Here is a 27,139-nt window from a genome sequence, read left to right as displayed (position 1 = left end):
CTAAAAGGAGTTATGAATAATTATTTTATATTTTTAGATGTGGTGACTTATCTGTGGATTGTTTTTCAGTGAAAATTGTAAAATTGGTGTGATTTGAAGTCTGGAAAAAATGGTAATCCATAAGTTTCTCTTAGATGATCACATGATCCATCCTGACAGTTTGTCCTAATGTGAGAGTGAGAACTAACGTGTACAGATCAGAACAGGAGGGGGTCCACACTCAGACCCCCCCCCCATTTGCACCAGCTTTAAAATCCATAAACACAATAATTACCTATGCATGTTTTATTACTTTATCCAACATTTGACATTTATGAGGAGATTCTGATGGATTTTAAGTTTTTAAGGAGAAACCAAAGTTAAACATTAGGAGATCCAGAGTCTGGTCCTGGAGAGCTGCTGTTCTGCATGTTTCACAATAACTGCATCAGTTTTCAGTTACATTCATTGTGTATTTAACTGTTTAATCCATAGTAGATTCATTATTAAACACAATTAGAGTTGATTTACATCACAACAGAAACTCATCTTTAGCCTCACGTGTTCACGTTCAAACTGCATTTGATCAATGTTGTGATATTTTATGAGCACGTTAGCCTTGAACGTTCAGCACGTGATCGGAAACGTTTCTAATGCAGAGAAAGATTCTGACACACACACACACACACACACTCCAGAGAACTTTGAGATACACAGAAACTATGATTGTTGAGCTTTAATCATGACTCAGATCAACATTTCATTCTTTCAAAATAAAAGGTGGTTTAGCGAATTTCTGTCCAATGATTTGTTTAGTTTTACAGCAAAGCTTTAGATGCAGAGTTAGTAAAGGACAGAGTTAGAGTTTGAAACATGAAAGGGTTTTTAAAGCCGGTGTAAACAGGGTCTGATCCTGATCAAACTAAAATACAATCAATACATGTTCAACGTGAGCAGAAGATTCAAATTCAGCCAAAGTGACTCAGATTAACCTTTAAATCTCTACTTTCATCTTAAATCATCCGAGCCTGAGGAACACGTGAAAAACTGGACACAGGAAGTGAAACTGGACCAAAACTAAAAAGGTTTGAGAATTGAGTTTAAAAACACTGTCCATTGAAATGATGTGGAAACACTGAATAGTCTGGACTCCATGAGGAGACGTTCATCCTGTACGCAGCAACTGGTTTTAATAAACAAAAGCTTCAGGTGACGCCACGCCCCCTGGACAGACGCAGGGCGCTAAGGTTTGAGCCCTCGGAGAAAGAAAGAAAGGCTGAGTGAAGGCAGCTGAGGACACACTGACAGCTCACGTCAGACGTGCACGCTCACACACTGAGACACGTGCACGCTCACGTGTGGGAGCGAAAAACCCAAGAAACATGGATGCACCACATGTACATGTAGATTTTAGTCTCAGAGTGAGCTGTATCAGGTATCATTGGTCAGAGCAAACAGCCTCAGGCTTCAAAATAAAAGTCATTGGAATCAACAGCCTCAGGATGTAAAACATGTATTTAGAAAAAACCATGAATAAACATGACATCATCAATATGTGCTGCTTCTGATATGAGTGAAGTTGAAAGGTTCAGATAAATCAATCCATCCATCTTCATACTCGTTTATTCCCGTTTAACAGGGTCGCGGGGGTCTGCCGGTGCCAATCTCCGGCTCTCATAGGGCGCTGGGTGGGGGTACACCCTGGACAGGGCGCCAGTCCATCACAGACAGACAACCATTCACTCCTATGGGCAATTTAGAGACTCAATCAACCTTAGTCATGTTTCTGGATTGTGGGAGGAAACCCACGCAGCACAGGGAGAACATGCGCCCACGGTGGCTTAGTTTAATATTACTATATATTTATGAATCAAACAATACGTTGATATATCTCAACTATAAAAAATAAAATAAATAAAACAGCTTTTTTTTTTTAAACTTACTTCGTCATGTGTATTTCAGATTCCCTCAAAATAAAACACCATGTCATGTCGTTTTGGTCTGACCAATGACAGAGGTTTTGCTGAGTCATGAGTCTGTTTGGTCTGACCAATGACAGAGGTTTTGCTGAGTCATGAGTCTGTTTGGTCTGACCAATGACAGAGGTTTTGCTGAGTCATGAGTCTGTTTGGTCTGACCAAATGATGGAGGTTTTTTGAGTCAGGAGTCTGGCCAAATGACGAAGGTTTTGCTGAGTCATTAATGTTTGGTCTGACTAATGACAGAGGTTTTGCTGAGTCATCACTAAGACCTGAGGATGAACCAAAGTCTAAACCGTAATCATGACTACGGCGCTTTAACACGTTCACGTAGAAGATCTAAAAATCACTCGTTGCATGATTCCATCTTTTAATTCTAACACCTGTAGATCACGTGTCAAACTCATGGCCCAGGGGCCAAATGCGGCCCTTTAGAGCATCCAACTCGGCCCACTCAAGAAAGTAGAAAAAAACATTTTGTAAATGACTAATTCATAGATATCTCAGCTCCTCCAAATACTAAAGTTTTATTACAATCCACTATATTTTGCAGAGCTCAGGTTTCCCCTTCTTATGTCACATGACCAGACATTTTTCATCTCAAATCGTTTAAATAACTCAATTTTTCCAAAATCTGGGAAATTATTCCACAAAATTTCGTTAAATTCCCAAAATCAGTTACATTTCAGTGAAGATCCTTCAGGGACTGATATACTCACATACTTTATCATTTAGATATCAGGGAACATTAATGTTTTCCAACCTGAAGTCTGCGGCCCACTTAAGGTCAAACTGGTCCATATTTGGCCACTGAACTACATGAGTTTGACACCCCTGCTGTAGAGAAAATAAACTTTATCTTCCAGCAGCAAACGTTAACACAGACTGATGACATCATGCAGCTACAGGAAACAGGAAACAGGAAGCTGTGATGACTCCACAGTTAAACCATCGAACACGTTAAACGCAGTAATGTGGTGCATCCATGTTGGATTAATCCCTCACACACATCCTAAAGTTTCCCTGAACATGGAGGAGGAGGCATGGGGGCGTGTCCTTGCCTCTAAAAGGGGAGGAGCTAAAAGCTTTTAGTTTTTTAAAGTTGAGAGGAGAACCTGCAGCTAAAAAACATTCAAGTCCGACTGAGCTGAAAAAAAAAAAAAACAAATCCTGTTAACAATTACAGATCAAACCGTACGCTCTGTGCAAACTGTTTTTTTGTTGTTTTTTTAACACGTTTTGTAAAACTTTTTTTTTGTGTTTTCTTTGAAGTGGAGGCGAGACACTGAGGTGCTCTGTACAGGAACCAATCAGATCAAAGGCCCCGTCAACCAATCATGGAGAAATGGAGGAGGAGGGGGGGAGGAGGAAGCCACGCCCTCAGCGTGAGGTGGGCGTGTCTAGATGACATCATCATGACAGGGTTTGGTTGGTTGCCTCATTGCTCGTGAGCAGCACTGGTGCCTCGGATCGGACCTGTTCTACGCAGCTGCACAAAACAAGAGAAGAAGAAAACAGACACTGAGTTCTAATCCATGAATCATTGATCCATTAATCACCCTGAGGAGACCACACTGATGTCCTAGAGTTAGTTTATCATCATCAGGGTTGGGGTCAATTATAATTGTATTCACGTAATTGATATTCAAATACAATTATGATGTTATTGTAACTGAAAACAATATGTTAAGATAATATACTTTGTAATTGTAATTAGAATGCAAATTCTATAATTATCATGAAGGGTGTAAAAAGCAAATCATCTATTGTGCAATACATCACAATATTTCACCCTGCGATTATCAAATCGATCCAAAAAAATGTCCAAATCAAATTTTTAAATCATATTTTAACTAAAAAAAAATACATTGAATTTTGCTAACATTAGCATAGCAGGTAAACTCCTGGCCACTAGGTGTCAGTGAACGCACCATCAGACCCTGTTAAACTACATCACTCCTTTATGTTTTTTAACTTTATTTTAATAAAACATACTGGACACTTTTATAGATTTATGGTTACTTTAAATTAAGGAATTTAAGAACAGAATCAGAATCTGTTGTAGAAGCAAAAGTTTAACTTTTTTGAAAAATATATATTGACAAACACTCCACTTGTTTTAGATATTTGTTCTTGAATTACAGTTAGTTACATTTATTTGTTCTTACAACATAAATAAATAAAAAAACTGGGATATATCGTATCGTGACACGAAAATTGTGAATCGTATGGTCAGATTGATGGCTATGTACAGCCCTAATAACTGTTAATTACAATATACATAAACACAAACCTGGTGAACCATGTTATAGTTCTGACACATAAATATTAATTATTATTAAAATATGATTCAGATCAAATACCTGCCACTTCTCTTTTAAGATTTTAAAAAAATATATAATCTACGGGTAAAGTGACATCCACACCATAAATATTAATTGATTAGGAAGCCTAAAAATGTAATCAATAGATGAGAAACTAATTAGATGATAGATAAAATGTATTAGTGTATTTACAGCTGATTACAGACATGGGTCAAACTGACCCGTTAGCATTAGAGATGCTAACAGAAAGCTAACACAAGAGGAAGGTTCACTTTTATAAGGGTTATTTATTAAAAGCTTAATTTTAATCAAATGTAATTGAATTTTAGTAATTGAGAATGTAATTGTAATTGACTTTCAGGGGAAAATAATAGTAATTTTAGTTATAATTGGAAAAAATGCTGGTTAACATACAGTAATCATAATTGAGCTGTAATTGAACATGAATAATTCAAGATGTAATTGTCATTGAAAAATGTAATTGAACCCAACCCTAATGTCTTTAATGTAACTTTCACTCTGAGGTTTAGTTCCATCTTTAACTACAGTAAACCTGTTAAAACTTATGACATCAAGCATGCAGATGAGTTTTCAAAATAAAAGCACAGCAGTGAGAGAACAGCACAGAGCAGATGTTAGTAGACGATAAATGCGTGTGAGGATGAGAGGAAGATCAGATGATCCTGTCCATAAATGATAAGTTAGTCATCCTCACCTGTAGGGGGCAGCGTTTGAACACTAAACCACTAATATTCATTTATAGGCCAAAAAACATTCACCTCCAAACGTAAAACCACTTCCTGTCCTCATCGATCTAATCTTAGTGTATCCAGAGCTGCACGATATTTAAAAATTAAAATCCTTCATTTTTCTTTATTGATGGTGATATTTTATTCAAACTAAAAGCAGGTTGAAATCCATGGGTAGGAACCATTCATGGAACCATTGTGTGGAGTTTGCATGTTCTCCAGAAGACATTTCCCCTCACATGGTCAGTGGTAAACTGGGACTGATACTGTGGGCGACTCTAGTAGATTATTGTAGAGTGGTCTGGGATTATAGATATTTGAGAGGTTGTGTCTTTGTTTAATTTTGATTATTTACATCATTTAAAAACAGTCTGAATAAACATTAATATAAGGGTGTTAGGATCCGTTTATTAGATTAAGAAATAAATTAATATTCCTATAATCCGCCTACATCGATCTGTGCTCGGCTAGCTGTCCTTCCTGATGACATGAATCAATGTAAAATCATTTTAAAAGGTAATCAATAGATTGTCCTGATACAAAAACATAACTCATTGAATTAAAGCACAGTAGACTATCAGAATGTTTAATAATGACGTTCACTGCAGCAGCACATGTAGCGTTAGCATTAGCTCTGCAGAAGCCTCATGTTTACCATCACGTTAAAGGTTCAACCTCAACACATCATTGTTGATATTAATATTGCATTAAAAGGTCACATCCTTTTCATTTGAACTGAAGTGTTGGTTGGACTTTATTCAGATAAAATGTGAATAGATTTGACATTAAATGTTATTGACGTCTATAATTAATGAATTAATAAATGATTCAGTTATAATAAACATCAGTAATCTAGTAAAGCTCACCTGTACTGTTTAGTATCATGGATTTATTTCACTCACACTGTACACACTATTATTATTATGAATAAAAAGCCACTGAATCGTTCTAAATTAATCAATATCAATCACGACTAAAAACCTGTTTATCGTGCAGCCCTAAATACGTCTCAGATGTTTGTGGTCAGGGTTAAAGTGGTCTGGAAGTGTCCACCACCCACGAGTTAAACCATGAATTAGGTTCATTCGAAGAGTGCAGGAGGTCAGGGACCATGAGGTGAAAACAGAGGATGAAGGAGATGCAGGTGGAACTAAAGTGATGGAGGCGGAGCCAGAGGACCCTCATGCAGCGCCACCAGCGTCACTTACTCAGCCCTGAGTCCTAACTATTCGTCCGGTGCAGAAGTGCCTCGCACGTCTCCTTTCTGACGCATCTGATGTGACATTCAGGGTGAGAGAAGGTTAAAAGCTCTGAGGGAACGTCATAGGTTCTCACTGTGCTGTGTTTACCTCCTCCAGCTCCTTCTGCGTCTCCTCCTCCATCCGTCGGATGTCCTCCATGGTCAAACCCACCCATTTATCGATCCAGCAGAACAGCTGACGGTGGAAGTTGGTGAAGATTCGTTTTTCTTGCTGTAGAAACAACAGTTTAAACATAGTGTTAATGACTCAGCAGAGCCACGCTATTGGTCAGATAGAGTCACATGGTCTGCAGTCACACACACACAGTTACTACAATCAAATATAATCCAGGAAAACAGTTGTATTTTACATGAAATAAGGATTCATATGGAAAGGCTTTTATTAAAATTAAATACATTCAGACAGAAAATTATTATTAATATGATTTTCTCTTTTTATTATTGTTATAATTAAAAAAACAAAATGACATCAGCAACACACTACAAGTAAAATAAAATAAAATCACAAATTGACAAAATAAACATCATAAAAAACAATAAATACAAGATGACTCAAAATGAGTGAAAACAAACATATGCCTATAACTAAATCAAAAAGAAAATGACAAACATACAAAAGGATGATAAAATTACTGTAAAAACTAAATGACAGAAACACAGACTGACTTAACATAAAATGAGTGAAAAAAACCACAAAATAACAGAAACGCACAAAAGGCCTTAAAATACAAAAAATGACTCGGAAAACAAAAATTACACAATAAAAGCACACAAAATGAGTCAAAATAGTTCAAAAAACACAAATTGACAACATAATTGCATACAACTAAATAAAGCACAAAATACACATACAAAGCAATGGAAAAACCCCAAAATGACTTAAACACTTAAAATGGTTGGAAAAAAAACAAATAAAATGACACAAAAAAAAAACACAAATTGACAACACAAATACATAAGATGACTCAAAACACACATAAAAATGAGTCAAACAAACAAAAACTGACAACAGAATTACATATAACTAAACAAAAAAAGAAAAAGACAAACATACTAAAAAACAATAAACTTACTGAAAAATTAAATGACAGAAACACAAAATGACAAAAAACAGACAAACTAAACTGTCATCTCCTGTTAATGCTCCGATTGGTCGTTATTCTAAAGCAGACATGAACGTTGGTCATGTGACCCTCAGACCAAATACAGTCATGGTTCCTGTCTCTGCTCTAGATAACGATGACGAGTGATTGTTACCCTGTGGATGAAGCTCTCCACCTTGGTCTGCAGACCCCACCATCTGAACCGCACCGTCACCAGTTTGTACGCACACATGTAGGGACAGTCCGTCTTCTGCTCGTTCTGCACAGCAGCACAAACGGGAGGATGATGAAGGAGTGAGTGATGAAGATTAAAACCTGATCAAAGTGTGTACCTTCCATTCAGGTCCCAGTGGTCCTCTACCAGTCTTAGCTGAGTGGAACAGAGCAGGGTCCTCCTCTGGTTTGTAGTCCTGGAACACAACCACAGGACACTGGGTGAGCTACTCAGTGTGTGGACACGCACAGCGCCCTCTGCTGGATTGATTCACTTTACATCACCTCTCCATCCATTTGAGTCTAACACTCACTGCTATGATTAGATTTTATCACCAAACATTAAAATGAGCAAGAAAAAGTGATGAAAATAGGTTAAAATATGGAGAGTTTGGTGTAGTTGCAGAAAAATGATAAAAATAAGCAAAAATGGGCTGAAATTGTTTAGGAAACATTCTTAGTTTCTTGAAGACATCTGGTGATCCCCTCCCAGTGTCTCGCAATGTCCTGACTCCAAGGTTGAGAACCCCAGGTCTAAGGGACAGCACATGTGAGTGAAATTCAGTCACATTGTGTGTTTTACGAGTAATTTAGTGTGTTTTTGGAATCATTTGATGTTTTCTCTTAGTCATTTTCAGTGCTGTTTTGATGTATATTGTGATTCTGATTAATTATTAAAAATAAATCTACAGGTATTATTGTGATTGTAATTTTTTTATTTTTGTTTAAATCATAAAAGCCCATATGCGACCTATATCCAATCTGTTAAAGGCAGTCTGAACAGCACAATTCAGATTTTTTCAAATCCGACCCAGGTCACTTTCACATGGTCCTTTCTGGGGTCCATCCATAAAGTCAGTAAAATGATGGTCTATTGTTCTATGAATCTGTGATAACCACATTTATTTTAATCACTGATAAAATGGGTTCAAAGTGACAATAATAGGTCAATATACGTGACATTATGTGTAAAAGTGGTAGAAATGGTTTATAAGTGCTGAACATGTCTGGAAAGTAGAAAAAATGTGCAGAAAAGTCATTGAAATATGATGTAGAAGTGTCAGAAATGGGAGAAATGCAAAAATATGGAAAGAAAAAGTGATGAAAATTGATTAAAATATGGTGAGTTTGGTGGAGTTGCAGAAAAAGGGTAAAAATAAGCAAAAATGGGCTGAAATTGTTCAATTCTTAGTTTCTTGAAGACATCTGGCGATCCCCTCCCAGGTTGAGAACTCCTGCTCTAAGAGACAGCATGTGTGAGTGAACAGAATCTTCCTATTGTAGATTATGCAGCTGTTGAAGAAGCTGGAGGAGATTACAGGTGCTCCAACTGGTTTCCAACACTCTGCATGTTATCTCAATAATATACTGAACAAGTTTAGGATCTGTGTATATTTGTTGTAGACCACCCAAATCAGCCCCAGTGAGATGTTTCCTCACCACACGTTAACCACGTTCTCTAAATCCTAACTGTTTTAATCCTGACCACGGTGACCACGGTGAGGAGCTCCCACAGCAGATGGACCGATGGTTTAAGCTCTGATCCACTTAAATCATTATTGTGCACGAGTGAGTGGAAGAAACACCGACTGTGAAGCACCCGAGAGGAAAAAATAAAACATAAATCACTGCTGTGTGTTTAGACTGGGATTGTTTCATCAGTGACTTTGAAGACAAATCAATAAACAGATTATTTATACCATTAGGAGACAAAAACACTGATATGATCACTTCTACTAGATTTATGGATTTATCTGAAGCCTGGTCTAACAGCAGGCCAGATCTAGGACTACATGCTGCTGCACTTTTCTCTACACTACATGTGTCAAACTCAAGGCCCGGGGGCCAAATCTGGCCCTTTAGACCATCCAATTCGGCCTCAAGGGGAAAGTTAAAAACACAGAAAAAGAATGATTGTCTACGGCAGATATCTCAGCCCTTCCAAATACACACATTCAATGAAACTCCACAATATTTGGAGGAGAGCAAATTTCCCACGCTTTTATCACATAACTGCATTTTAAATCTCATTGTTCAAAGGACTCACCATCATGAAATTCAAAAGGGAATATCCTGCAGGTGCCCTACATACTTTATGTATCATTTATACGTTGTGTTCAGTGCAAACTTAGGGACATAAATGTTGAATATGCCCGTTTTCCTGCTTAAAACCTGTGCCCACTGAAAATCAAACTATATTTCATATTTGGCCCCTGAACTAAACTGAGTTTGACACCCATGCTTTACACCATTACCATCCCATAAACTTGAGTAGAAATGCACCAAAATTAAAATTATTGGCCAAAACCAAAAATGAGAAACACCGAAATTAATTATTTTGCCAGTTATTAGTACTGTTGCATTTCTTGGTTTATGAATATATATATATAAACATATTAAACACTGACATTCCAACAATGCACAGTATAAAATAAAATGTTTAACTCATACATTAATTAATAACGTACAGGCCTATAACTGACTATAAATCATTAAAACACATTAAAGTAGTTGATGATCAGCTGTTTTATTACAGTGACTGTGTGAGCTCTGATTCTACTTTACAGCTCTAACCTCTGCTTTCATCACAGTGTGCATCACTTCCTGTGCGCGCTGCTTTAATCCATCCAGTAATGACGTTTAGAACGTGGACCAAGTACAGCTGTGATGGAGATCAGAGGATCTCTGTGGAACGTGTGCAGCCACACATCATAGTGTACAGTAGTGATGTGCCGATATCTCGATACGGCAATATATCGCATATATTATTGATATGCTCCCGCTAAGTATTGTTTTTTCAAAACCTTTTCTGCTTTTTCACTAAAATGTGCAGGTACGTCTTCACATAAATATTATCATTGTTTTTTGAAGGAACCAATATATTGTTTACTGTAATATTTCACTATAATGATGTCACTGGTAATAAAGATCATATTTATTGTTTACATAAATCACTATTAGAGATACTTATTAGTTTACATTGGTATGTTGACACTTATTTACAGAAATGTTGCACTAAAATAGTGTCACTGTTCATAGGACACTTTATATTTATTGTCTCAGAGATAGAAAATTAAAATTGTATTTCTTCACTTAATCTTTTTTCTTCTTGTTATGTCATAGATTATCGTAGATTGATTTCTGACCAATATCAATAATTGCAGTATCGTGATATAATCGTTATTGTGAGCTTTGTATCGTGAGGTACCCAGAGGTTCCCATCCCTAGTGTACAGTAGTGGTGCTACGGATCAAAAAACTCACGGTTCAGATCAGATCACAGTTTGAGTCACGGATCGATCATTTTTCAGATCAGTATGAAAAAAAAAAAAAAAAAAGGCCAATAATTTTGCTCTCCATTAATTTTGTAGAACACATTTTTCTGCTCATTAAATACCAACATTTAACTTGAGGTGTCAATCCAATGCTTAAATAACAATTTGAGTCACATAAAAACAAATTCAAGTGGAATATAAGGCATGACATCATCCTTTAAACAGGTTAGTGTATATGTTTAAAAAAAGAAGGTGTCATGTCTTCATTTTTCCCCAGAGTGAATTAAAAACTAGTCTATGTTCACATTATCAAAAAAGAATGAAAGAAGGATAAAAAACAGATCTGAGTTTATCATTTGGAATTGTTACAATAGTCAAGGATGGTCATCTGGACTAGAGCTAATATTTACGCACACACACAGAGCTGTTCCTCTCTCTCTGTGTGTGTGTGTCTCTATTCTACTCTCACACAGTCACACACAGACACACAACCAGGAGCGTGAACCACACATACACGGGTACGTGCACACATACACCTAATGAAATGTGTGGATCATTGTAAAAAGTTGCTTTTTTTTCATCAACCAATCTGCGGACCACGTGAGTTGCATCACTAGTGCAGAGGGTCAGTGTGTTGACATGCTGTGCGTCGACGTGACACACAAACATAAATCACGAGTGTGTACTTTCTGCTCAGAAGACGTTTTAGTGCTCAGATGTATTTAAATATGGCCGCTACACAAACACGTTCTGGTGAATTAAAGCGTTTCAGCTGAAAACAGAAAATGCACTTTTGGGCCATTTATGGCTGAACCGTTTGGGTTCATCACTAGTAATGAGCTGAACACGGGCTGCTTTGATGACACTCACCCCAGGGGCCACCTCCTCTTTGCTTGCAATGTCGATGGGTACGACCTCCACAGTCCTCCATGTCTGCTCATCCAGGTCATGAACCTGACAGAGAGACACTATTAAACATGTGCTATATACAGTATATATGTTGTGTGTAACATGAGTCAGCACTCTCTCCTCTCCAACATCCACACTGTGCGTGTCGTTCACTTACGTTCTCTATTGTCCCAGTGTCTGGTTTGTGCCATGTCTCAATCTTTATCATGAAGTCATCCTTCATGTACTCGTTCTGTGGAACAACAGAGGAAGAATAAACACCTGTGATCAGAAACAACGCTGCAGAGCTTTTACACCTTTCATTCGACAGGGAAACTTTAAACAACAACAAGGACAGTCATTTTGTGCGTTTCAAAGTGTGTGTGAGTCTTATTGTGAATTTGTGGAGTCATTATATGCTTTTCAGAGTCCTTTTGTGAGTTTACTGAGTGATTTTGTGTGTTTAATCTTGCTTAAATTCTTACAGTAGGTAATCACACGACCGTGTAAAGTGAAATGAAAACATCTCTATGACAGACTAAACCCTCACATGTTTTGGACCATGTCACACATTTCCAGTGTAGCTAACAGACATTCTTATGACGTAATCTCGCATGATTTCAGCCAACAGTAGTTGACTCAGCATGTTTGGCACAGGAAGTTTAAAAGCCAATATAAATTGGGAAAGACGAGGAAATGAAAAATGAGTAAACTAACAATAATGACACAGAAATGGAATCAGAGCGGCTACTTACACCTCATAATTCACACTGACAAATCTCTCTGTGTGCAAACAATAACTAACTAAATTAGAAGAAAAAATATTAAATCAAATCAAAACAGAATAAGACCGTATGTTTTATATTAATGATAAAGATTCAATTCAAACCTTCTCCCCCTAAATTATTCGTTTTAAGAGTCGCTGTTTTCCACATTTCTTCTAACGTGCCCTCACTCAGGTTTTACAGGAAGTGGACAACATGGTGTGTGTGTGTGCTTGTATTAGAAAATGTCAGGGCATTTTTTAAATTAAAACATAACTATCAGTCTTATCAGTAAAAAGAACAACCTTCAATACTCTACGTAAGCCATAAATACATATATATCCATATTTAAATATTAAACTAATGCGTTTGTCCTGATTCTACGTTCTAAAAACGCCTCTAGGCGTGTCAGTGACTTCCTGTCTCTCTGCGTTAGGACTAGTGACCTGTTCCACACTCAGTCAGAGAGCGTTAAAGAGCAGACAAAGCCTCAGGAAGAAAAGGAGCACAGCCTCCTTTTAACCTCTCAGAGTGCAGACGCCAGGGGGCGGGGCCTTCTACTGTCTTCTCTTTAAAAGCCTCAGAACGTCTGTGATAAGCTCCATGCACAAAAACTAGAATGTTTGAGGTTTTTACATGTTCTCCAAAGGGTTAAAGAACAGCATTGAAAATGAGATGTGATTTGTGAGAAACACTCGTGCTTCATTTGACACGTTTTAAAACACAAGGCGCCGCCATCACAGATTTAATCCACATTATTTCTATTTTAGTCACCATTTTGTGTGTTTTCTGAGTCATTTAGTGTGTTCATGGATCACAACACTGTGGCTGCCTACTTCCCATCAGGGACGGGTTAAACGCTGAAAAATAATTTCATGCACATAAACCTATTTGATAATAATAACCTTCCTACTCATTAAGTTTGATCAAACATTCACTCACCGTCACAACTGCAGCAGGAGGAGCAGGTCATTGAAGAGACAGAGAAAATAAATCAGAGTTAGTTCCTCTAAAAGTTAACAGCCTGTAAAGAACAACAGGATTCCTCATTGAACGCACGGCTGTGTGGGTAAAGTCAGATCTTACCAGTGCGACAGTACGGGTAGGCGTTCCAGGCCTTTTCGTGAAAAACTAGTGCTCCCTCAGGTGCGATCATCTTCACAAACCCTGGGACTTTACTGCAGATAGAGAAACACTACAGTTACATCACTGAGCACAGTCAGACTGCTCACTAATCAGGGAACATTTCTATCACTGTTGCACCAGCTACACACAAATATGCAAAACATTTAGACCACACATGTCAAACACAAGGCCTGGGGGCTGAATTCGGCCCTTTAAAGAATCCAACACGTTCCGGAGATGAAAATAAATATGAAAGAGAAAACAAATCATTCTGTAAATCAGTGGATCTCAATCTTTTCAGCCTCCACGGTATCACATTTACAGTATTTATTCATCTGAATAATATCCACCGTCATCCAGGAAGTTTACGATTATTATAGTCATCTAAAAGATGGAAATCCAGAGAGACACTGGGAGAGGGTTGAAAGATAGCTTCAAGAAACACAAAATTTTCTGAACAATTTGAGCCCATTTTTGCTTATTTTCACCAAACTCACCATATTTTAACCTATTTTCATCACTTTCTTGCATTATTTTTTGCTCCTTTTAACGTACACTTCTACATCACATTTTAATGACTTTTCTGCACATTTTTTTCCTACTTTCCAGACATGTTCATCACTTATAAACCATTTCTACCACTTTTACATCTAATGTCTATATATTGACCCATTATTGTCACTTTTAACCTCTTTTCACCATATTTCAAGATTATTTTTGCCAATTTAACCACATTCACCATTTGTCATGTCCTTTATTTATCAGTTTAAACTAATTGTTCTAATATTGACACTTTGAACCCTTTTTACCACTTTTTCTGTCTGTTTTTATCCACTCTAATTTACAACTTTTAACCAATTTCTGTGGTTTTTAAAATCCTATTTCACCTCCTTTTCCACAATTTTTGGTCACTTTGAACCATTTTATTAGTGATTAAAACCAGGATTTCCATCTTTAAGATGACTATAATAATAATAATAATAATTCAGATGAATAAATAAATGTGGTTATCACAGATTCATAGAACAATGGACCATCATTTTACTGACTTTATGGATGGACCCCAAAAATCTCCCCTTTATTCCCCCTTATAGATGGTCCTGTCTCCACATGACTGTTCTTCAATGTTCATGTCTGTGTTCAACCACCTTCAGCTACAGTGGGGGTCCCTGCTCTCTGGGGGTCACGGCCTGAACATGTTGAGAACCACTGGTTCAGAATATTTAATTCAGCCCACAGGAGAAAATAAATATGACAGAACACAAATGTTTGTGTAAATTACCAATTAATGCAAATGTAAATATCTTAGTTTATTATTAATGTTGGAATTGCTCGTCTATAATCTGCGGCCCACTTCAGATTAAACTGGCATGTGTTTGTCTCAATGTGAGCTCACTTCCTGTCTATAAATGTGTGTAGTTCACAGCGCACACACTTGCCTCTTGAGGTGGTATATTTTGTGTGTGTACTGGCCCTTTTCTCCATCCTTTTCATAGGGCTCGTTCTTCAGCACCTCGATGCCTTCTCCTCCGCCCGTCTCGTTTTTACTGGCCTCAGCCACGGAGTACAGCTGCCCTACTTGGTACTGAGAGGAGAACAGGAGCACACACAGGGGACGTCAGCTTCAATTAATGAGAAAAGGAGATTTAGAACAACATTTCCTCTTACAAAAAACCCACAGAGCAATAACTAAAATAGGAAAATGTTTCCAGATGTGTAAAGAGTCACTTCTGAGGCTAAACAGACACGAACACACTGAAATCCTGTCCATGTAACTGTGTGGAGACACTTTGTTAACAGACTGGAGTCATGAGTGAATAAACACACAGAGGAAAAGCTTCGTGAGCAGTTCAAACTTCATAGATTTACTACAGATCCAAAGGTTCTCACCTCCTCCACAGAGACCGGCAGCACCACACGGCTGAGGGAGAAACACACAGAAACAACACGTCAGCAATAAATCTGACATAAACAAAACAAGGCGAAAAGACATCATCTGTAACACGAGGGACTCTTGTTTTATACCAACATTGGGGTTCCTTGTTTAACAGAAACAGACGGAAATCATGGAATTTATCTATTTGGTTCAGTTAAACAAACATGGAGCAGACGGTGAATCTATGACACAATATAATAATAATAAGATATAGTTATCAACAGCTCCCACCAGATTGGTTGTCATAACTCACAACCTTTTCCTAAATGTCCTCAATCTAACTTAGATGTATACAGAAAATATGATCACATCAGAATATAAAAAGACCAACAATCATAAACGTTTTCTAAGAAAAGCTGTCCCCTTTGAAGATACCTCCAACAACTGCACAAGAGCCATAACTCCAGAAGAAATTACTGTTCTCTTCTCATTTTCAAACTCCATCAAGGTAGTGACATCCTGAAGCCACATTAAATTTGGTTATTGTATCTTAAACAGTTTCTGAGAAAAGCTGTCCACTTTAACTCATTAGGACGGACAGCGCTAAAAAATATATATATATACATATATATCCTCCGTCTACACTTTGTGGTGGGAATAATAATACTAATAATAATAAAAATATCAAAGTGCTACAGAGTTTTAAATAAAGGAATTGTAAAAATCTAAAAAACATCTAAAAGAGAACTTAGTAGAAGGCTTTGTTTATAAATATGTCCTCACATGCATGTTTTAAAATAATAAAACACATTTACAGTCGACTTTTCCTCAGTAGCAGGTGGCTGAAAAAAAGCAAAGAGACGAGAGTCGAATCTTAAGTAGAATACAAAATGAAATTTAAAAAATTATAGAAATCACACAAAAATGTGCGTAATGACTGAGTTCACCTGCTGAAATGGAAAAAACGTGTCAAACTCAAGGCCGTGGGCCAAATCCGGCCCTTTACAGCATCCAATTTGGGCCGCAGGAGAAAGTAACATGAACCATTGTGTAAACTACCAAATAAACCAGTTGTAGATATTAGGGATAGACCAATATGGATTTTTTAGGGCCGATGCCAATGGGAAAAAAATCCCATGAGCCTTAGCCGATGACCAATACGGACTGCAATTTTTCTTGAGCCAATATTTGGAGCTGATACTAATTTTGCTCCTTTAATTTACATCATAAAAATTACACAATGATGATGATAAATGGTACAAGTCTCAATTTTTTTTTAAAAGGAAGGTTTATTGAAATTAACAAAGATGAGGTAGAACGACAATTAGAAATATTGAACAATTATTAAAAACAGGTGATGTAGCACGAGAACAAGTAAAAAATATTTCTGCTCTCTGTAAATAATGTGGATCGACCGATGCCAATACACGTAAAAAAATGCAAAAATCAACCGATAATATCGGCCATCCGATGTATCGGTCAATCACTGGTAGATATCTCAAATTCTCTAGTTTAATGAAACATCACATGAATGCAGTATTTTTTTAATTGCAAATTGTGAAAAGAACTATTTTTTTCCTCAAATGTTGCAATTCCATAAAATTCCTTTAAATGACAAAAATTGGTAACAAAATCAAGAACTTTTGAAGAGAAAATCCAGCAGGGACTGATATTAAAAACTAGGGCACAATTGATGTTAAATTAGCTTTTTTTCCTCCTAAAATCTGTGGCTCACCTGAGATCAACCTGGTCCACGTTTGGTCCCTGAACTAAATTGAGTTTGACACCGTTGGGGAAAAAAACGATACGACACAAACTAAACCCTCACCTTAGGGCTGCACGATTATGGCCTAAATGTTAATCGTAATTATTTGGATCAATATTGTAATCACAATTATTCATTGATTCTGTATCTTCAATGAACTACTTTTTAGCAAACAATATGTCAACAGTTTAGAGTGCAAAATTAAAGCTTTAATGAAAAAATATAAATTTACCCAAGAATTAAACATCTACTGAGGGCAACTGCTGAAAAAAAAAATGTCAGCATATAAAGAAAAGGCGAGAACATAAGTCGCGTTCACACCGAACGCGACTTCAGCGACTCTGGCGACTAGATTACACTCAAAATCATTGTAAATGATGCGAGTCTTGCTGGCTTTTTATTGAGATAGTGGAATGAAGCCTTACTCATGTGTTCGCCCCCTGGTGGTTGGATGACTACCAGCGTTGAGAAAAGCCTGATTAGATATGCAGCATTTTAAAAGTTAAAATCACCAACAATCAGGTTAATTTTATCGTTTCAGCTAAAATCACTATCAAGATTAAAATGTGATTAGTTGTGCAGCCCTACCTCACCTACATGTAACTTTGAAAATCCCCAAATTGTATTGTCATGTTTTCAATCAATCAATCAATCAATCTTTATTTGTATAGCGCCAAATCATAACCAATGGTATCTCAAGGCACTTTACAGTAGAGCAGTCTTAAGGATGGACTCTTCATTTTATGGATACACACATATGCATATATACACATACATATGTATCCCACACCCAACATGAATTCATCATGGCGGCAAGGAAAACCTTCTGTTAAGCAGCAGGAACCTTGTGTGGATCCCATTCCTATGATGAACAGCCATCCACGTTATGCTGTGTTGGGTATGTTTTGACTTGTATTATGTTGCATGGATGCTAATGGATGATTAGAGATGCACCAAAATGTAAATTATTGTCTGTAACCAAGTCTGAAAACTGAAATAAAAGATTATTAGTAGGCTAGCAGTGGATCTCTGGCTCTGACCTGTATAAACTATGATTATTAATGCTTCACATATGGAAAGAGTTATTGAGCTTTCTGTGAGCTGATTCCTGAACTATTGATTAGCTGAAACAGAAAAGCCAATAATCCATGATTCACACAATCAGAAGCTTTGATGTTTCTTCTTCTGGTCAAAGGCCAATGAAAGTAGACACAGACGCTGTAATGGTTGCTACGTGCTACGCCGCAATGGTTGCTACGTGCTACGCCGCAATGGTTGCTACGTGCTACGCCGCAATGGTTGCTACGTGCTACGCCGCAATGGTTGCTACGTGCTACGCCGCAATGGTTGCTACGTGCTACGCTGAAGTCACACAGTTTCACAAAGCGTTGATAAATCTGCTTTAATCTGAGCGCGTTGACTTCATTTCTAAATAAGGCGATGGTTATTATTCAGGTTTAAAACGTGATTCCAAAGAGATGAAGATGTAGGCGAGTAATTCAGGGTTGCAATCAATTACATTTTTTAAAAGTAGAATTTTCCATGTTCAATTACAACTCATTTGCAATTACGTTGATCAATATTTTTTCTAGGGATGCAAATTTTTATTCCCATTACATTCCTGGCTCTGAATGTTACTAAACAACAAAATGAAACAATACATTTAGTATAAATGATTATTAATGTTTAAAGAATAAATCAATTAAAAATACAGTATTTATTTAATGCTGACATTCCAACAATGCACAATATAAAATATAAAAAAGTACCTGCTAGGGTTGGGGTCAATTACAATGGTGTAATTGATAATTAAACACAATTATAATGTAATCATAATTGTAATTGAAATAATTTGTTGCTGTTGCAATCGTAATGAAATTGTAATTGAGTTCAGATAATTAAAAATGAAAATTCTATAAAAACAGTCAATTACAAATTAATAAAATGCATAACTGGGGAACCATGTTACAGTTCTATGGTTTACACATACGTAGTTAATCAATAAAATATGCTTCATATCAACTTTTCCTGTCAGTTCTCTTGAGGATCATTTTATCATTTAAAAAAAATGTTGAAATTGAGTTTAGGACAGAAAAAAGCCTCACATTAAAAATATTAATAAGAATATTTTGATGGATAAAGAAGCCTAACAAGGTAACCAAGGCACGAGAAACTAATTAGTGACAGATAATATTTATTAATGTATTTTACAGCTGATTTAAGACATGAGTCAAAACTGACGCGTTAGCATTAGAGATGCTAGCAAAAAGCTAACACAAGATTAAGGTTGCGTTTAATAAGGATTATTTATGAAAGGATTAGTAACTGATCAATTGTAATTTAACTTTTGTAATTGAGAATGTAATTGTAATTTACTTTCAGGGGGAAAATAATTGTAATCATAATCGAGTTGTAATTGTAATTGAAAAATGTAATTGAACCCAACCCTGGCGCGTGCTTACTGCTCGTGTTGACTTTTTTTGGTGGAAAAACGTTAATGAAAATCAGCTAAAAGTGCATTTTCAGTTTTCGGCTGAAAATTTTCAGTGGCTGGAATTTCGGTGCATCACTGTCACTAATAATAACCATTATTAGGAACACATTTTGGGGTCGTGTGCTCACTTTGTACATATAAATGGATCTAATCCTTTGTTTTTCCACCAACATTGTTACAATTACCAACGTGTCTGACAGGTAGAGCAGGGAACATGGATCAACGAACCCGTCTGTCAATAATCAACTAAAACACTGATAACAGCTCTGATGATGTAAGAACCAGGTTAAAACACACCAGTGTTAATGTACAGTTGGACTTACACAATATTATAGCCTTTCATATATAGATTATTGTCTAGAGCTGCTGTGACACCCTTTGGTATCAATAAAGTAGATTTAACTACGCAGCCTAAGTGTTTTATTTAGTCATCAGTGAAACTGTCCTAAAGGAAATGTTTACTGGTTGTATCCTGTGAGTGAAGAAACAAGACAGAAATTTAAAAAACCAGACCAGACGTGAGTCAATTAGAGCAGAGAGGTCAGCGCTGCTAAAGAGCACTAAGGAAATGTCCTTTAAAAGAAACTTTTAAACATGTCACAGTGTATCCTAATGATCCCAGTCACAATCAGACAGTCTGATAGGGTTAAACATCATCTTTTTACACAAACAGGAGCTTAGTCTTATGTCTAATGCTATGATGACGTCTGTACTGTAACTCTAACCACCCGTTATAGCAGAGAAACTACTTAAACTCAGCCTGGGAAACAACACAATTAAAACCACAAACTTTAACACCAAATATTTACATACAACAGGATTTTTACACAGCGTAGGGTAGGGATTGTAGGGCACATTTTTGTAATATATAACTGAGGGTCAAATGTCTCAAATTTAAATGAGTTATAATACTATTAGGACCATTATAGACACGCCTATACTGGTTGAAACACAGCGTAGAGGATAGAAATCACAGCACAGGGGTGCACCGATGGCTATTTTCTGGCCAATCACCGATTTTTTTTTTAATACGTGACCTGCTGGTCACGATTTTTTTTTTTTTTTTTTTTTTTTTTTTTTAGAGCATACACTTTGAATATTCCAATCTTATTTTATTGTAAAACATTGAACAATATCCAAGAAACAATAAAAACGTGTTGTTTTAACTGCACATGAGGCAATTATCTCAAATATAAATTAAAATGTTAAAACATTGCTGTCCAAAATACTAAATATCAGTTAATTTGAATTTAATATCAGTTATTTCACATTCTAAAAACAATCTAAATGTGTCCAACAGGTTCTACTGCAGACATGTTTTCAGTTCTTTGCCAAAAATAAAGTGCACTGTCAGCAGTATTTTGGTTTAACAAATAAAAAATAATCACAGGGCTTGGGGTAGATGATATAATAATAATAATCTACAGGACAAACTAAAAAAAAAACATCTGTAATGACCAATAAAGTGTGTTGAGCTTTAGGTTTCCTTGTAGTGCAAAAATTTAAAAAAAAGTCCAAATGCAGCAGCTTTATGGATGTTTAAATATAAAAATATGAAAGTGTTTATTGATACGGAAATGTATCACTAACCCACGGCACTATGGGTACGGTTTCCGGACATAAAAGGGTTAGCGGAGTAGCTAAAAATAAATATGAGCATGTGACCTGAACTGGCCAATGAGGGGCGTTCCGTATGAATAGACTGGCAGTCTATTCATACGGAACGTATCAATAGCCACGACCGAAAAATGTCAATCTAAGATAAAGTCAAACATTCTCATAAGTCAACGTGTAATAACAGAATGAATATGACACTTATTACAGTCACTTATACATTAGTGGAAGCTTTGTATTCATGTACAAAACCATGAACTCCATCATTTTCTTCATAGTGGCTTTGATCTTTTCACTAATCATACGCTCTAACAGCACTCCATTGGTTGTTTGCTCCATTAGCTTTAGCATTAGCTTGATATGCTCCACACTCAGCGGTGTCTCATAGTGAATGGAGTAGCGTTTTGTTTGCTGCTCCATCAGGACTTGTTTCTACGTTACAGGAATTACAAATTGTGATCCTTTGCTCTCTTTTTTTGTGTACTACTGCCGAACTGCAGACATGCTAAGCTAACCGTGCCTCTGTGACTGTTGTTGTAATCCTGTGTAGCAGAGGCATGGGCAGCACGCACATGCACACATGAGCTGGTGGGCGGGTCTGTCAGTCTTCTCACAGGAGAAGAGGACAGTGTGACTTTATGACGGTAGAAAAGTTTGGTTTCATTTGCAAGGATCGGCCGATCCCCCAAAATAAGGGAAATCGGCACTGATCGATTGGTGCATCCTCAGTTTTCGGAGCAGCTGCTTTCCCCATGTCTTCCTGAAGGTTCTCTCCATGCCCCGCCCACACTCCCCACTGTACAGAGACCACATGGACACACAGGGAGGGCCTACATCCATGTCTGATGTGTGTTAAATGCTGAGAAGCAGTTCTTCCTAAAGGTTGGAGAACCTCTAATCTCCTCCAATAGAAGAGTGAGTGTGTTTAAAACTGCTGCTGAAACTGGACAAGCTACACAACTCACTCACACGTGCTGTCCCTTAGAGACACACACTGAAGTGGTCACATATTGACATTGTCATACATTTATATATTTTGGATGTGCAAATGTGCTCAGAACAAATCTTATGAATACATTTTTTCTGAATTATAAGCTTCGATGTGTGAATATTTTTGATTTATTTTGTTTCCTTACAGGATTTGAAAAGCAATATTTTCTGAAAAAAGGATCAAATATTTCTCAAAAAAACTGAATTTCAAAAAAATAATGTGGAAAACAGAATTTTGAAAAAATTAAAGATTTTTATAGGGCCTTAATTCAGAAAATACAGTTGTGCAAGTTTACTTTTTCTTATTAATCAGTGTTTTTACAGTATTTATGTTGACAGTGTTACTAATTAAAGTGTTTCAGCCTCAACATCTGCCCTAAAATATCCCACATCGGTCAGACACTAATTTACATGTATACACGAGTGAATATACTTATTTTATTTATATCTGTTGCCTTTTTTCTCTCCTATTTATTTTTTACTTTTTCATCGTTTTTTTATCCACAGCTTTGTTTTTTTAAAATCACACATACAGTAGGTATCATTTCTCCACTTGCTGTAAATATGGATATATACAGTATATGCAAATATTTATTTACCCCAATGTTGAGTTAAAACTTCTTTTTTGAAACTTTTTTGTTTTTAGATGTACCGTAGCTTGGTCTAAATCCCTTTTAAAATTAATGTTGTGGTTTACTTGTGTTTTCATTTAAAAAAGCCAGTTTGTGTAAGAGAATAAGAACATTTAAGTGATATAAAATAAAAGAGTGATAATCTAACAAAAAATTAGCCTCAAACATTTAATTATTCATTTTGTCCTGATTTAATATTTCACATGAAAAGGCTCAGATAGTGTTTGTAATAGTTCTAAATAATGTTTATTATTTTTAATTCTTAGTGTATGAGAGCAAAGTAAAACAATTAACAGATAACAGAGTTAACTCCTCCCTGAACACTTACACAACACAAGCTTAGCTCAGGTTTAGCTTCCAGCCACAGCCTGTCTCAGTCTGCTAAGTGTGCTAACTAATCAGGAGCTAGCTTAGCTTATAGCTAATGTAGATAGCAGCTAAAGCAGTTTAGCACAACAATAACAATAATAATAATAATGTAGCAAGCAGGACTTTGCAGCAGCTGGTGTAGCACATTAGCATCACATTTAACTCAGAGGCTAACCTAGGCACTTAGCATCACAGCTAATCAGCTTAGCCACCCAGCATTAGAAGGAAACCTTAGAGGAGTGAAGTAAGACTCAGTTTGATAATCAGGGAGAAACTACCAGTTTAAATACAGATTTAAAACACACTTATCTCTATAAAATATGCAAACAATGACAATCTGTTGATAATCAAAAGCTGCTAACAGCTGGAAATATTGTTTTTAATCCAACTATTATATTAATATAACTTAATCTTAGTCATTCCATGTCAAATCAATCAATAACTTTCCTTAATTTATCAGAATTTAGTGAAACTTTATGGAATGGTTGGATTGGGATCAAAACTGACTTATTTTATCTCACACCCTCTTCATTAGTGAGGTAGTAGTTTAGTTTACCCTCATGTGACTTTAAGTAGGAGAGCTACAGAAATGATTCTAATGTCATTTTCAAGCTCTTTCAAATGGTTTCATAAGTATTTTCCAGAGTATAACAGAAAAAAAGTTGTCTTAAATCATAAACTTTAAATGTGAATACCACAAAAAAAAAAAAAAAAAAAAAAAATCACATATTTGGTGACATGTGATGATGTCAAAATGTTCCCTGTGAGTTTTGTGATGGACACTTTTACTGTATGGCAAAATATGTGCAGCAAAGTCACTGGAAAATGTGTAAACTGATGCATTAACATTATATCTAGATTCAGCGATATATTGTGATATTACGTTGCGCGATTCTAGGATCGATTAAAAATGCATCCGTATCGTTTTTTTTCTTCCCTTCATTTAACCAGGAAAATGTTTTCACTACAGGAGACATTGTAACTGCACAAAGACGTGCACTGAAACCTGGGCATGTTGACCACACTGTGTTTTCAATAAAATCTAAACATAAAGTACTAACTTTCTGCATGTATTTGTTGTTCTAGACATATACCTTTGTTAAGTTGGTTTAAAAGCCACAGGCAGATTGTAATGAATATTTTTCAGTCATCGTTTGTCTACAGTCTCATTTTGTAAAATATCGTTAACCCAGTATCGTGAATCGTATCGGGAGTTGAGTGAATGGTTAAATCCCTAATCAGATATCATTATCAATTAATTAAACTCATGCCTAATAAGGTTAATAAAGTTAATTATTATTTTATATGTTAATGCTGTATTAGCACCAAATGTCACACGCTGAAATCACGTGACATTTTGCTCGAGATTTGACATTTGCTGAAGTTGTTACACTTTAAATCACCTATTAATGTGACATATTGTCCTAAAATATGTGGGCGAGGATTTAGTCTATGTCGTGTATATATATATATATACATATACAAAGGTTTAGTTGAGTTTGTCTAATGTGATTTAAACTGATAACTTGTATGTAGAGGATGTTTTCAGATCATTATTAAATAGACAATAACTTCATTAAAAACAATGTTTAACCTTTAAATTCAATTGTTTTGGACAGACTTATAAACAAATCAACAACCTCCATAGTACTAATTTTATAATGTTATTCCAATATTATCAGTCGTTATTACAATAATAACTACAATATTTGATTTTAAAAGGTCAACATTAAAAGTAGCCACATGATCACACTTGATTTAACGTAATCTGCAATGATTGGTTTACTAATCTTATACTGATGTCATTAACATAAGGGTAAATAAATATATAAATAATCAGGTATTTCACAACAGTGCAGTATTATTCCACACAGGTTTAGCTGATATATTTCTCCTGATATGTTTGCATCATGGCTTTAGATGTTTTGTATGTATTTTACATTTACACCTTATTCATAAACCTTTTCTATCTTTCCCAGGACAATTTCTACTGAAATATAATGTATATTCGACACATAATAACATTATCATGTACACATATTTAAAATAACTTAAAAATCTACTTTATAAGTAGCAGCACCACACTATAGATGTAATGTAGGGATTTGTTTATCCTTGTTTGAATCTGATTAATTCAATAAAACTTATTTTAACTGTGTGGATAATTTATTTATTGTTGAACATTTAGATAAATATGCATTTTTTTTTTTCTTATTCTGCCAATAATTCTTTCCTCTGGGCTTCAACACATTTTCAGGACATCTCACACTTCTGAATTTTTTTACCAATTGTTTCATAATTATTCAATATTCACACTGTACATGTTTAGTTTGATCTGATCAATACTTTTTGAGATATTTATGGATAATTTAGTGAGGTAGGGTATGTGTCCTTATTTTACCTCCGTGTTTAACTTCCATTATCTCAGGAACTACAACACAAAAGACTGTTCACATCACTAATAATTATTGATTTGTCACATATATGCATTGGTGTATATTATTATTATTATTATGTATATCTGAGCTTCTTCGTGATAAACAAATCACTTCAATCGTATTATAATACGAGTTTCTTTAGTTTTCATTCCATAACAGATCTACTGAAGGGTTTTATTGTTCCACAAAGCGAGTTAAAGACACACATAATGACATTTGAAGCCAAAGTGAAGCCAGTGTGATACTTTATCACTAATCTGTTAAAGGTTTTCCTAGCTCCCAATGTGAGTCTGACTTCAGGCCGACGGGAGAAGCTTAATCTGCTCCACACGGAACCAAAGCTCAACATGAAAACACTCCGGAATCCAAATCCACTGCTGACCGGCTTCATAATACAACATCCACCTCTGATAAACCACACAAACATGCAGTGTGCACACTGTGCTGTGAGTTTCACTGCAACTATTCTAATTCCCAGGCTAATTATCCCTCTGATGCTAATGCTAGCCTAAGAACACCGGTGCGCCTCGTTATCCACGTCCTGATCCGCCCAGCTCAAAGCGGGCCTAGGAACCACCAAAGAACCGCAGTTAAAGCCTCACACTGGGCTAGAAAGTGTCTCCTTTTCGGCTAAAGCCAAACTAGATGGAAACACACTGTTTAATGGGGTTAAAAGGGTTTAAAGGAAGACTTTTAGACTCACTATTCCTTGATGAGCACCATCTTCGTCGCCCGGGCTGCGCCTGCGCACTGAGCACCAACCCCACCGACACTATCAACACCAGCGCCCCTCCTCACGGCCGCTGATTGGCTGAAACTGCCGGACCATGGTCACGTGTCTCAAACTGCGATATTATTAATATTATTATTAAAATATATAATTAAAATACAAATAAAAATATTAATAAATTAAAATAGAAGTAAATAGTCTACAGATATAACATAAATTATGTAACATTAAAAATAATCCTGATGGTTTTTTTTCTGATTAAAGCTACCTGTACTCGTCATGTTTACATTAATCGTTTTCAATGTTTCTCCAATAAATTAAATACGTGTACTTTAAAAATACTTTGCTGCCCCAGTATCAGCTGTACTACGTCACATCCGGCTGAAGACGGCCACTCCTTCCACTAATACATAATTTCTTTAATTGAATGTGCACGTTTTGTTTCATTGATTTGTATAATACACCATTAATTTTGCTAACATTACTTCTAATTTATCTCATGTTTTAATTATTTTTTGTTAGATTGTTATTATAGGTGTAGAATATTAGATAAAGCTGTTATACATGTATTA

General features: G+C 36.1%; 1 protein-coding gene across 2 annotated transcripts; it reads right to left on the bottom strand.

Annotated features, from left to right (window-relative positions):
- Positions 1-443: 443 nt before the first annotated feature.
- pitpnb (phosphatidylinositol transfer protein, beta) lies at positions 444-26,602 on the bottom strand. 2 transcript variants are annotated; one of them, XM_028462981.1, is made up of 12 exons: positions 26,541-26,602; positions 15,550-15,580; positions 15,099-15,244; positions 13,621-13,712; positions 13,477-13,484; positions 11,949-12,023; positions 11,753-11,836; positions 7,728-7,805; positions 7,550-7,654; positions 6,381-6,503; positions 6,240-6,304; positions 444-3,447 (listed from the first exon to the last, which is right to left on the bottom strand). In XM_028462981.1, exons 1-11 carry the CDS (start codon positions 26,558-26,560, stop codon positions 6,257-6,259), a joined length of 810 nt encoding a protein of 269 aa, XP_028318782.1. In that variant the 5' UTR covers positions 26,561-26,602; the 3' UTR covers positions 444-3,447; positions 6,240-6,256. The 2 variants fall into 2 exon arrangements, with proteins under 2 accessions (XP_028318782.1, XP_028318781.1); XM_028462980.1 differs by lacking the exon at positions 6,240-6,304.
- Between the last annotated feature and the right edge of the window lie 537 nt (positions 26,603-27,139).

The sequence above is a fragment of the Gouania willdenowi genome, chromosome 12 (genome assembly GCF_900634775.1).
Source record: "Gouania willdenowi chromosome 12, fGouWil2.1, whole genome shotgun sequence".
NCBI classification, from domain to species: Eukaryota; Metazoa; Chordata; class Actinopteri; order Blenniiformes; family Gobiesocidae; genus Gouania; species Gouania willdenowi.
This window is presented reverse-complemented; position numbering and strand designations above follow the sequence as displayed.

What these genes read in the sequence shown, in the direction of transcription:
- pitpnb (XM_028462980.1), bottom strand. Translation starts at nt 26,560, where the DNA reads ATGGTGCTCATCAAGGAATA. An exon ending in TGGAGAGCTTCATCCACAGG is followed by an intron (nt 6,504 to 7,549) that starts GTAACAATCACT and finishes TTGTTTCTACAG; the next exon opens with CAAGAAAAACGAATCTTCAC. An exon ending in CGCAGAAGGAGCTGGAGGAG is followed by an intron (nt 3,448 to 6,380) that starts GTAAACACAGCA and finishes TGTTTTGTGCAG; the next exon opens with CTGCGTAGAACAGGTCCGAT.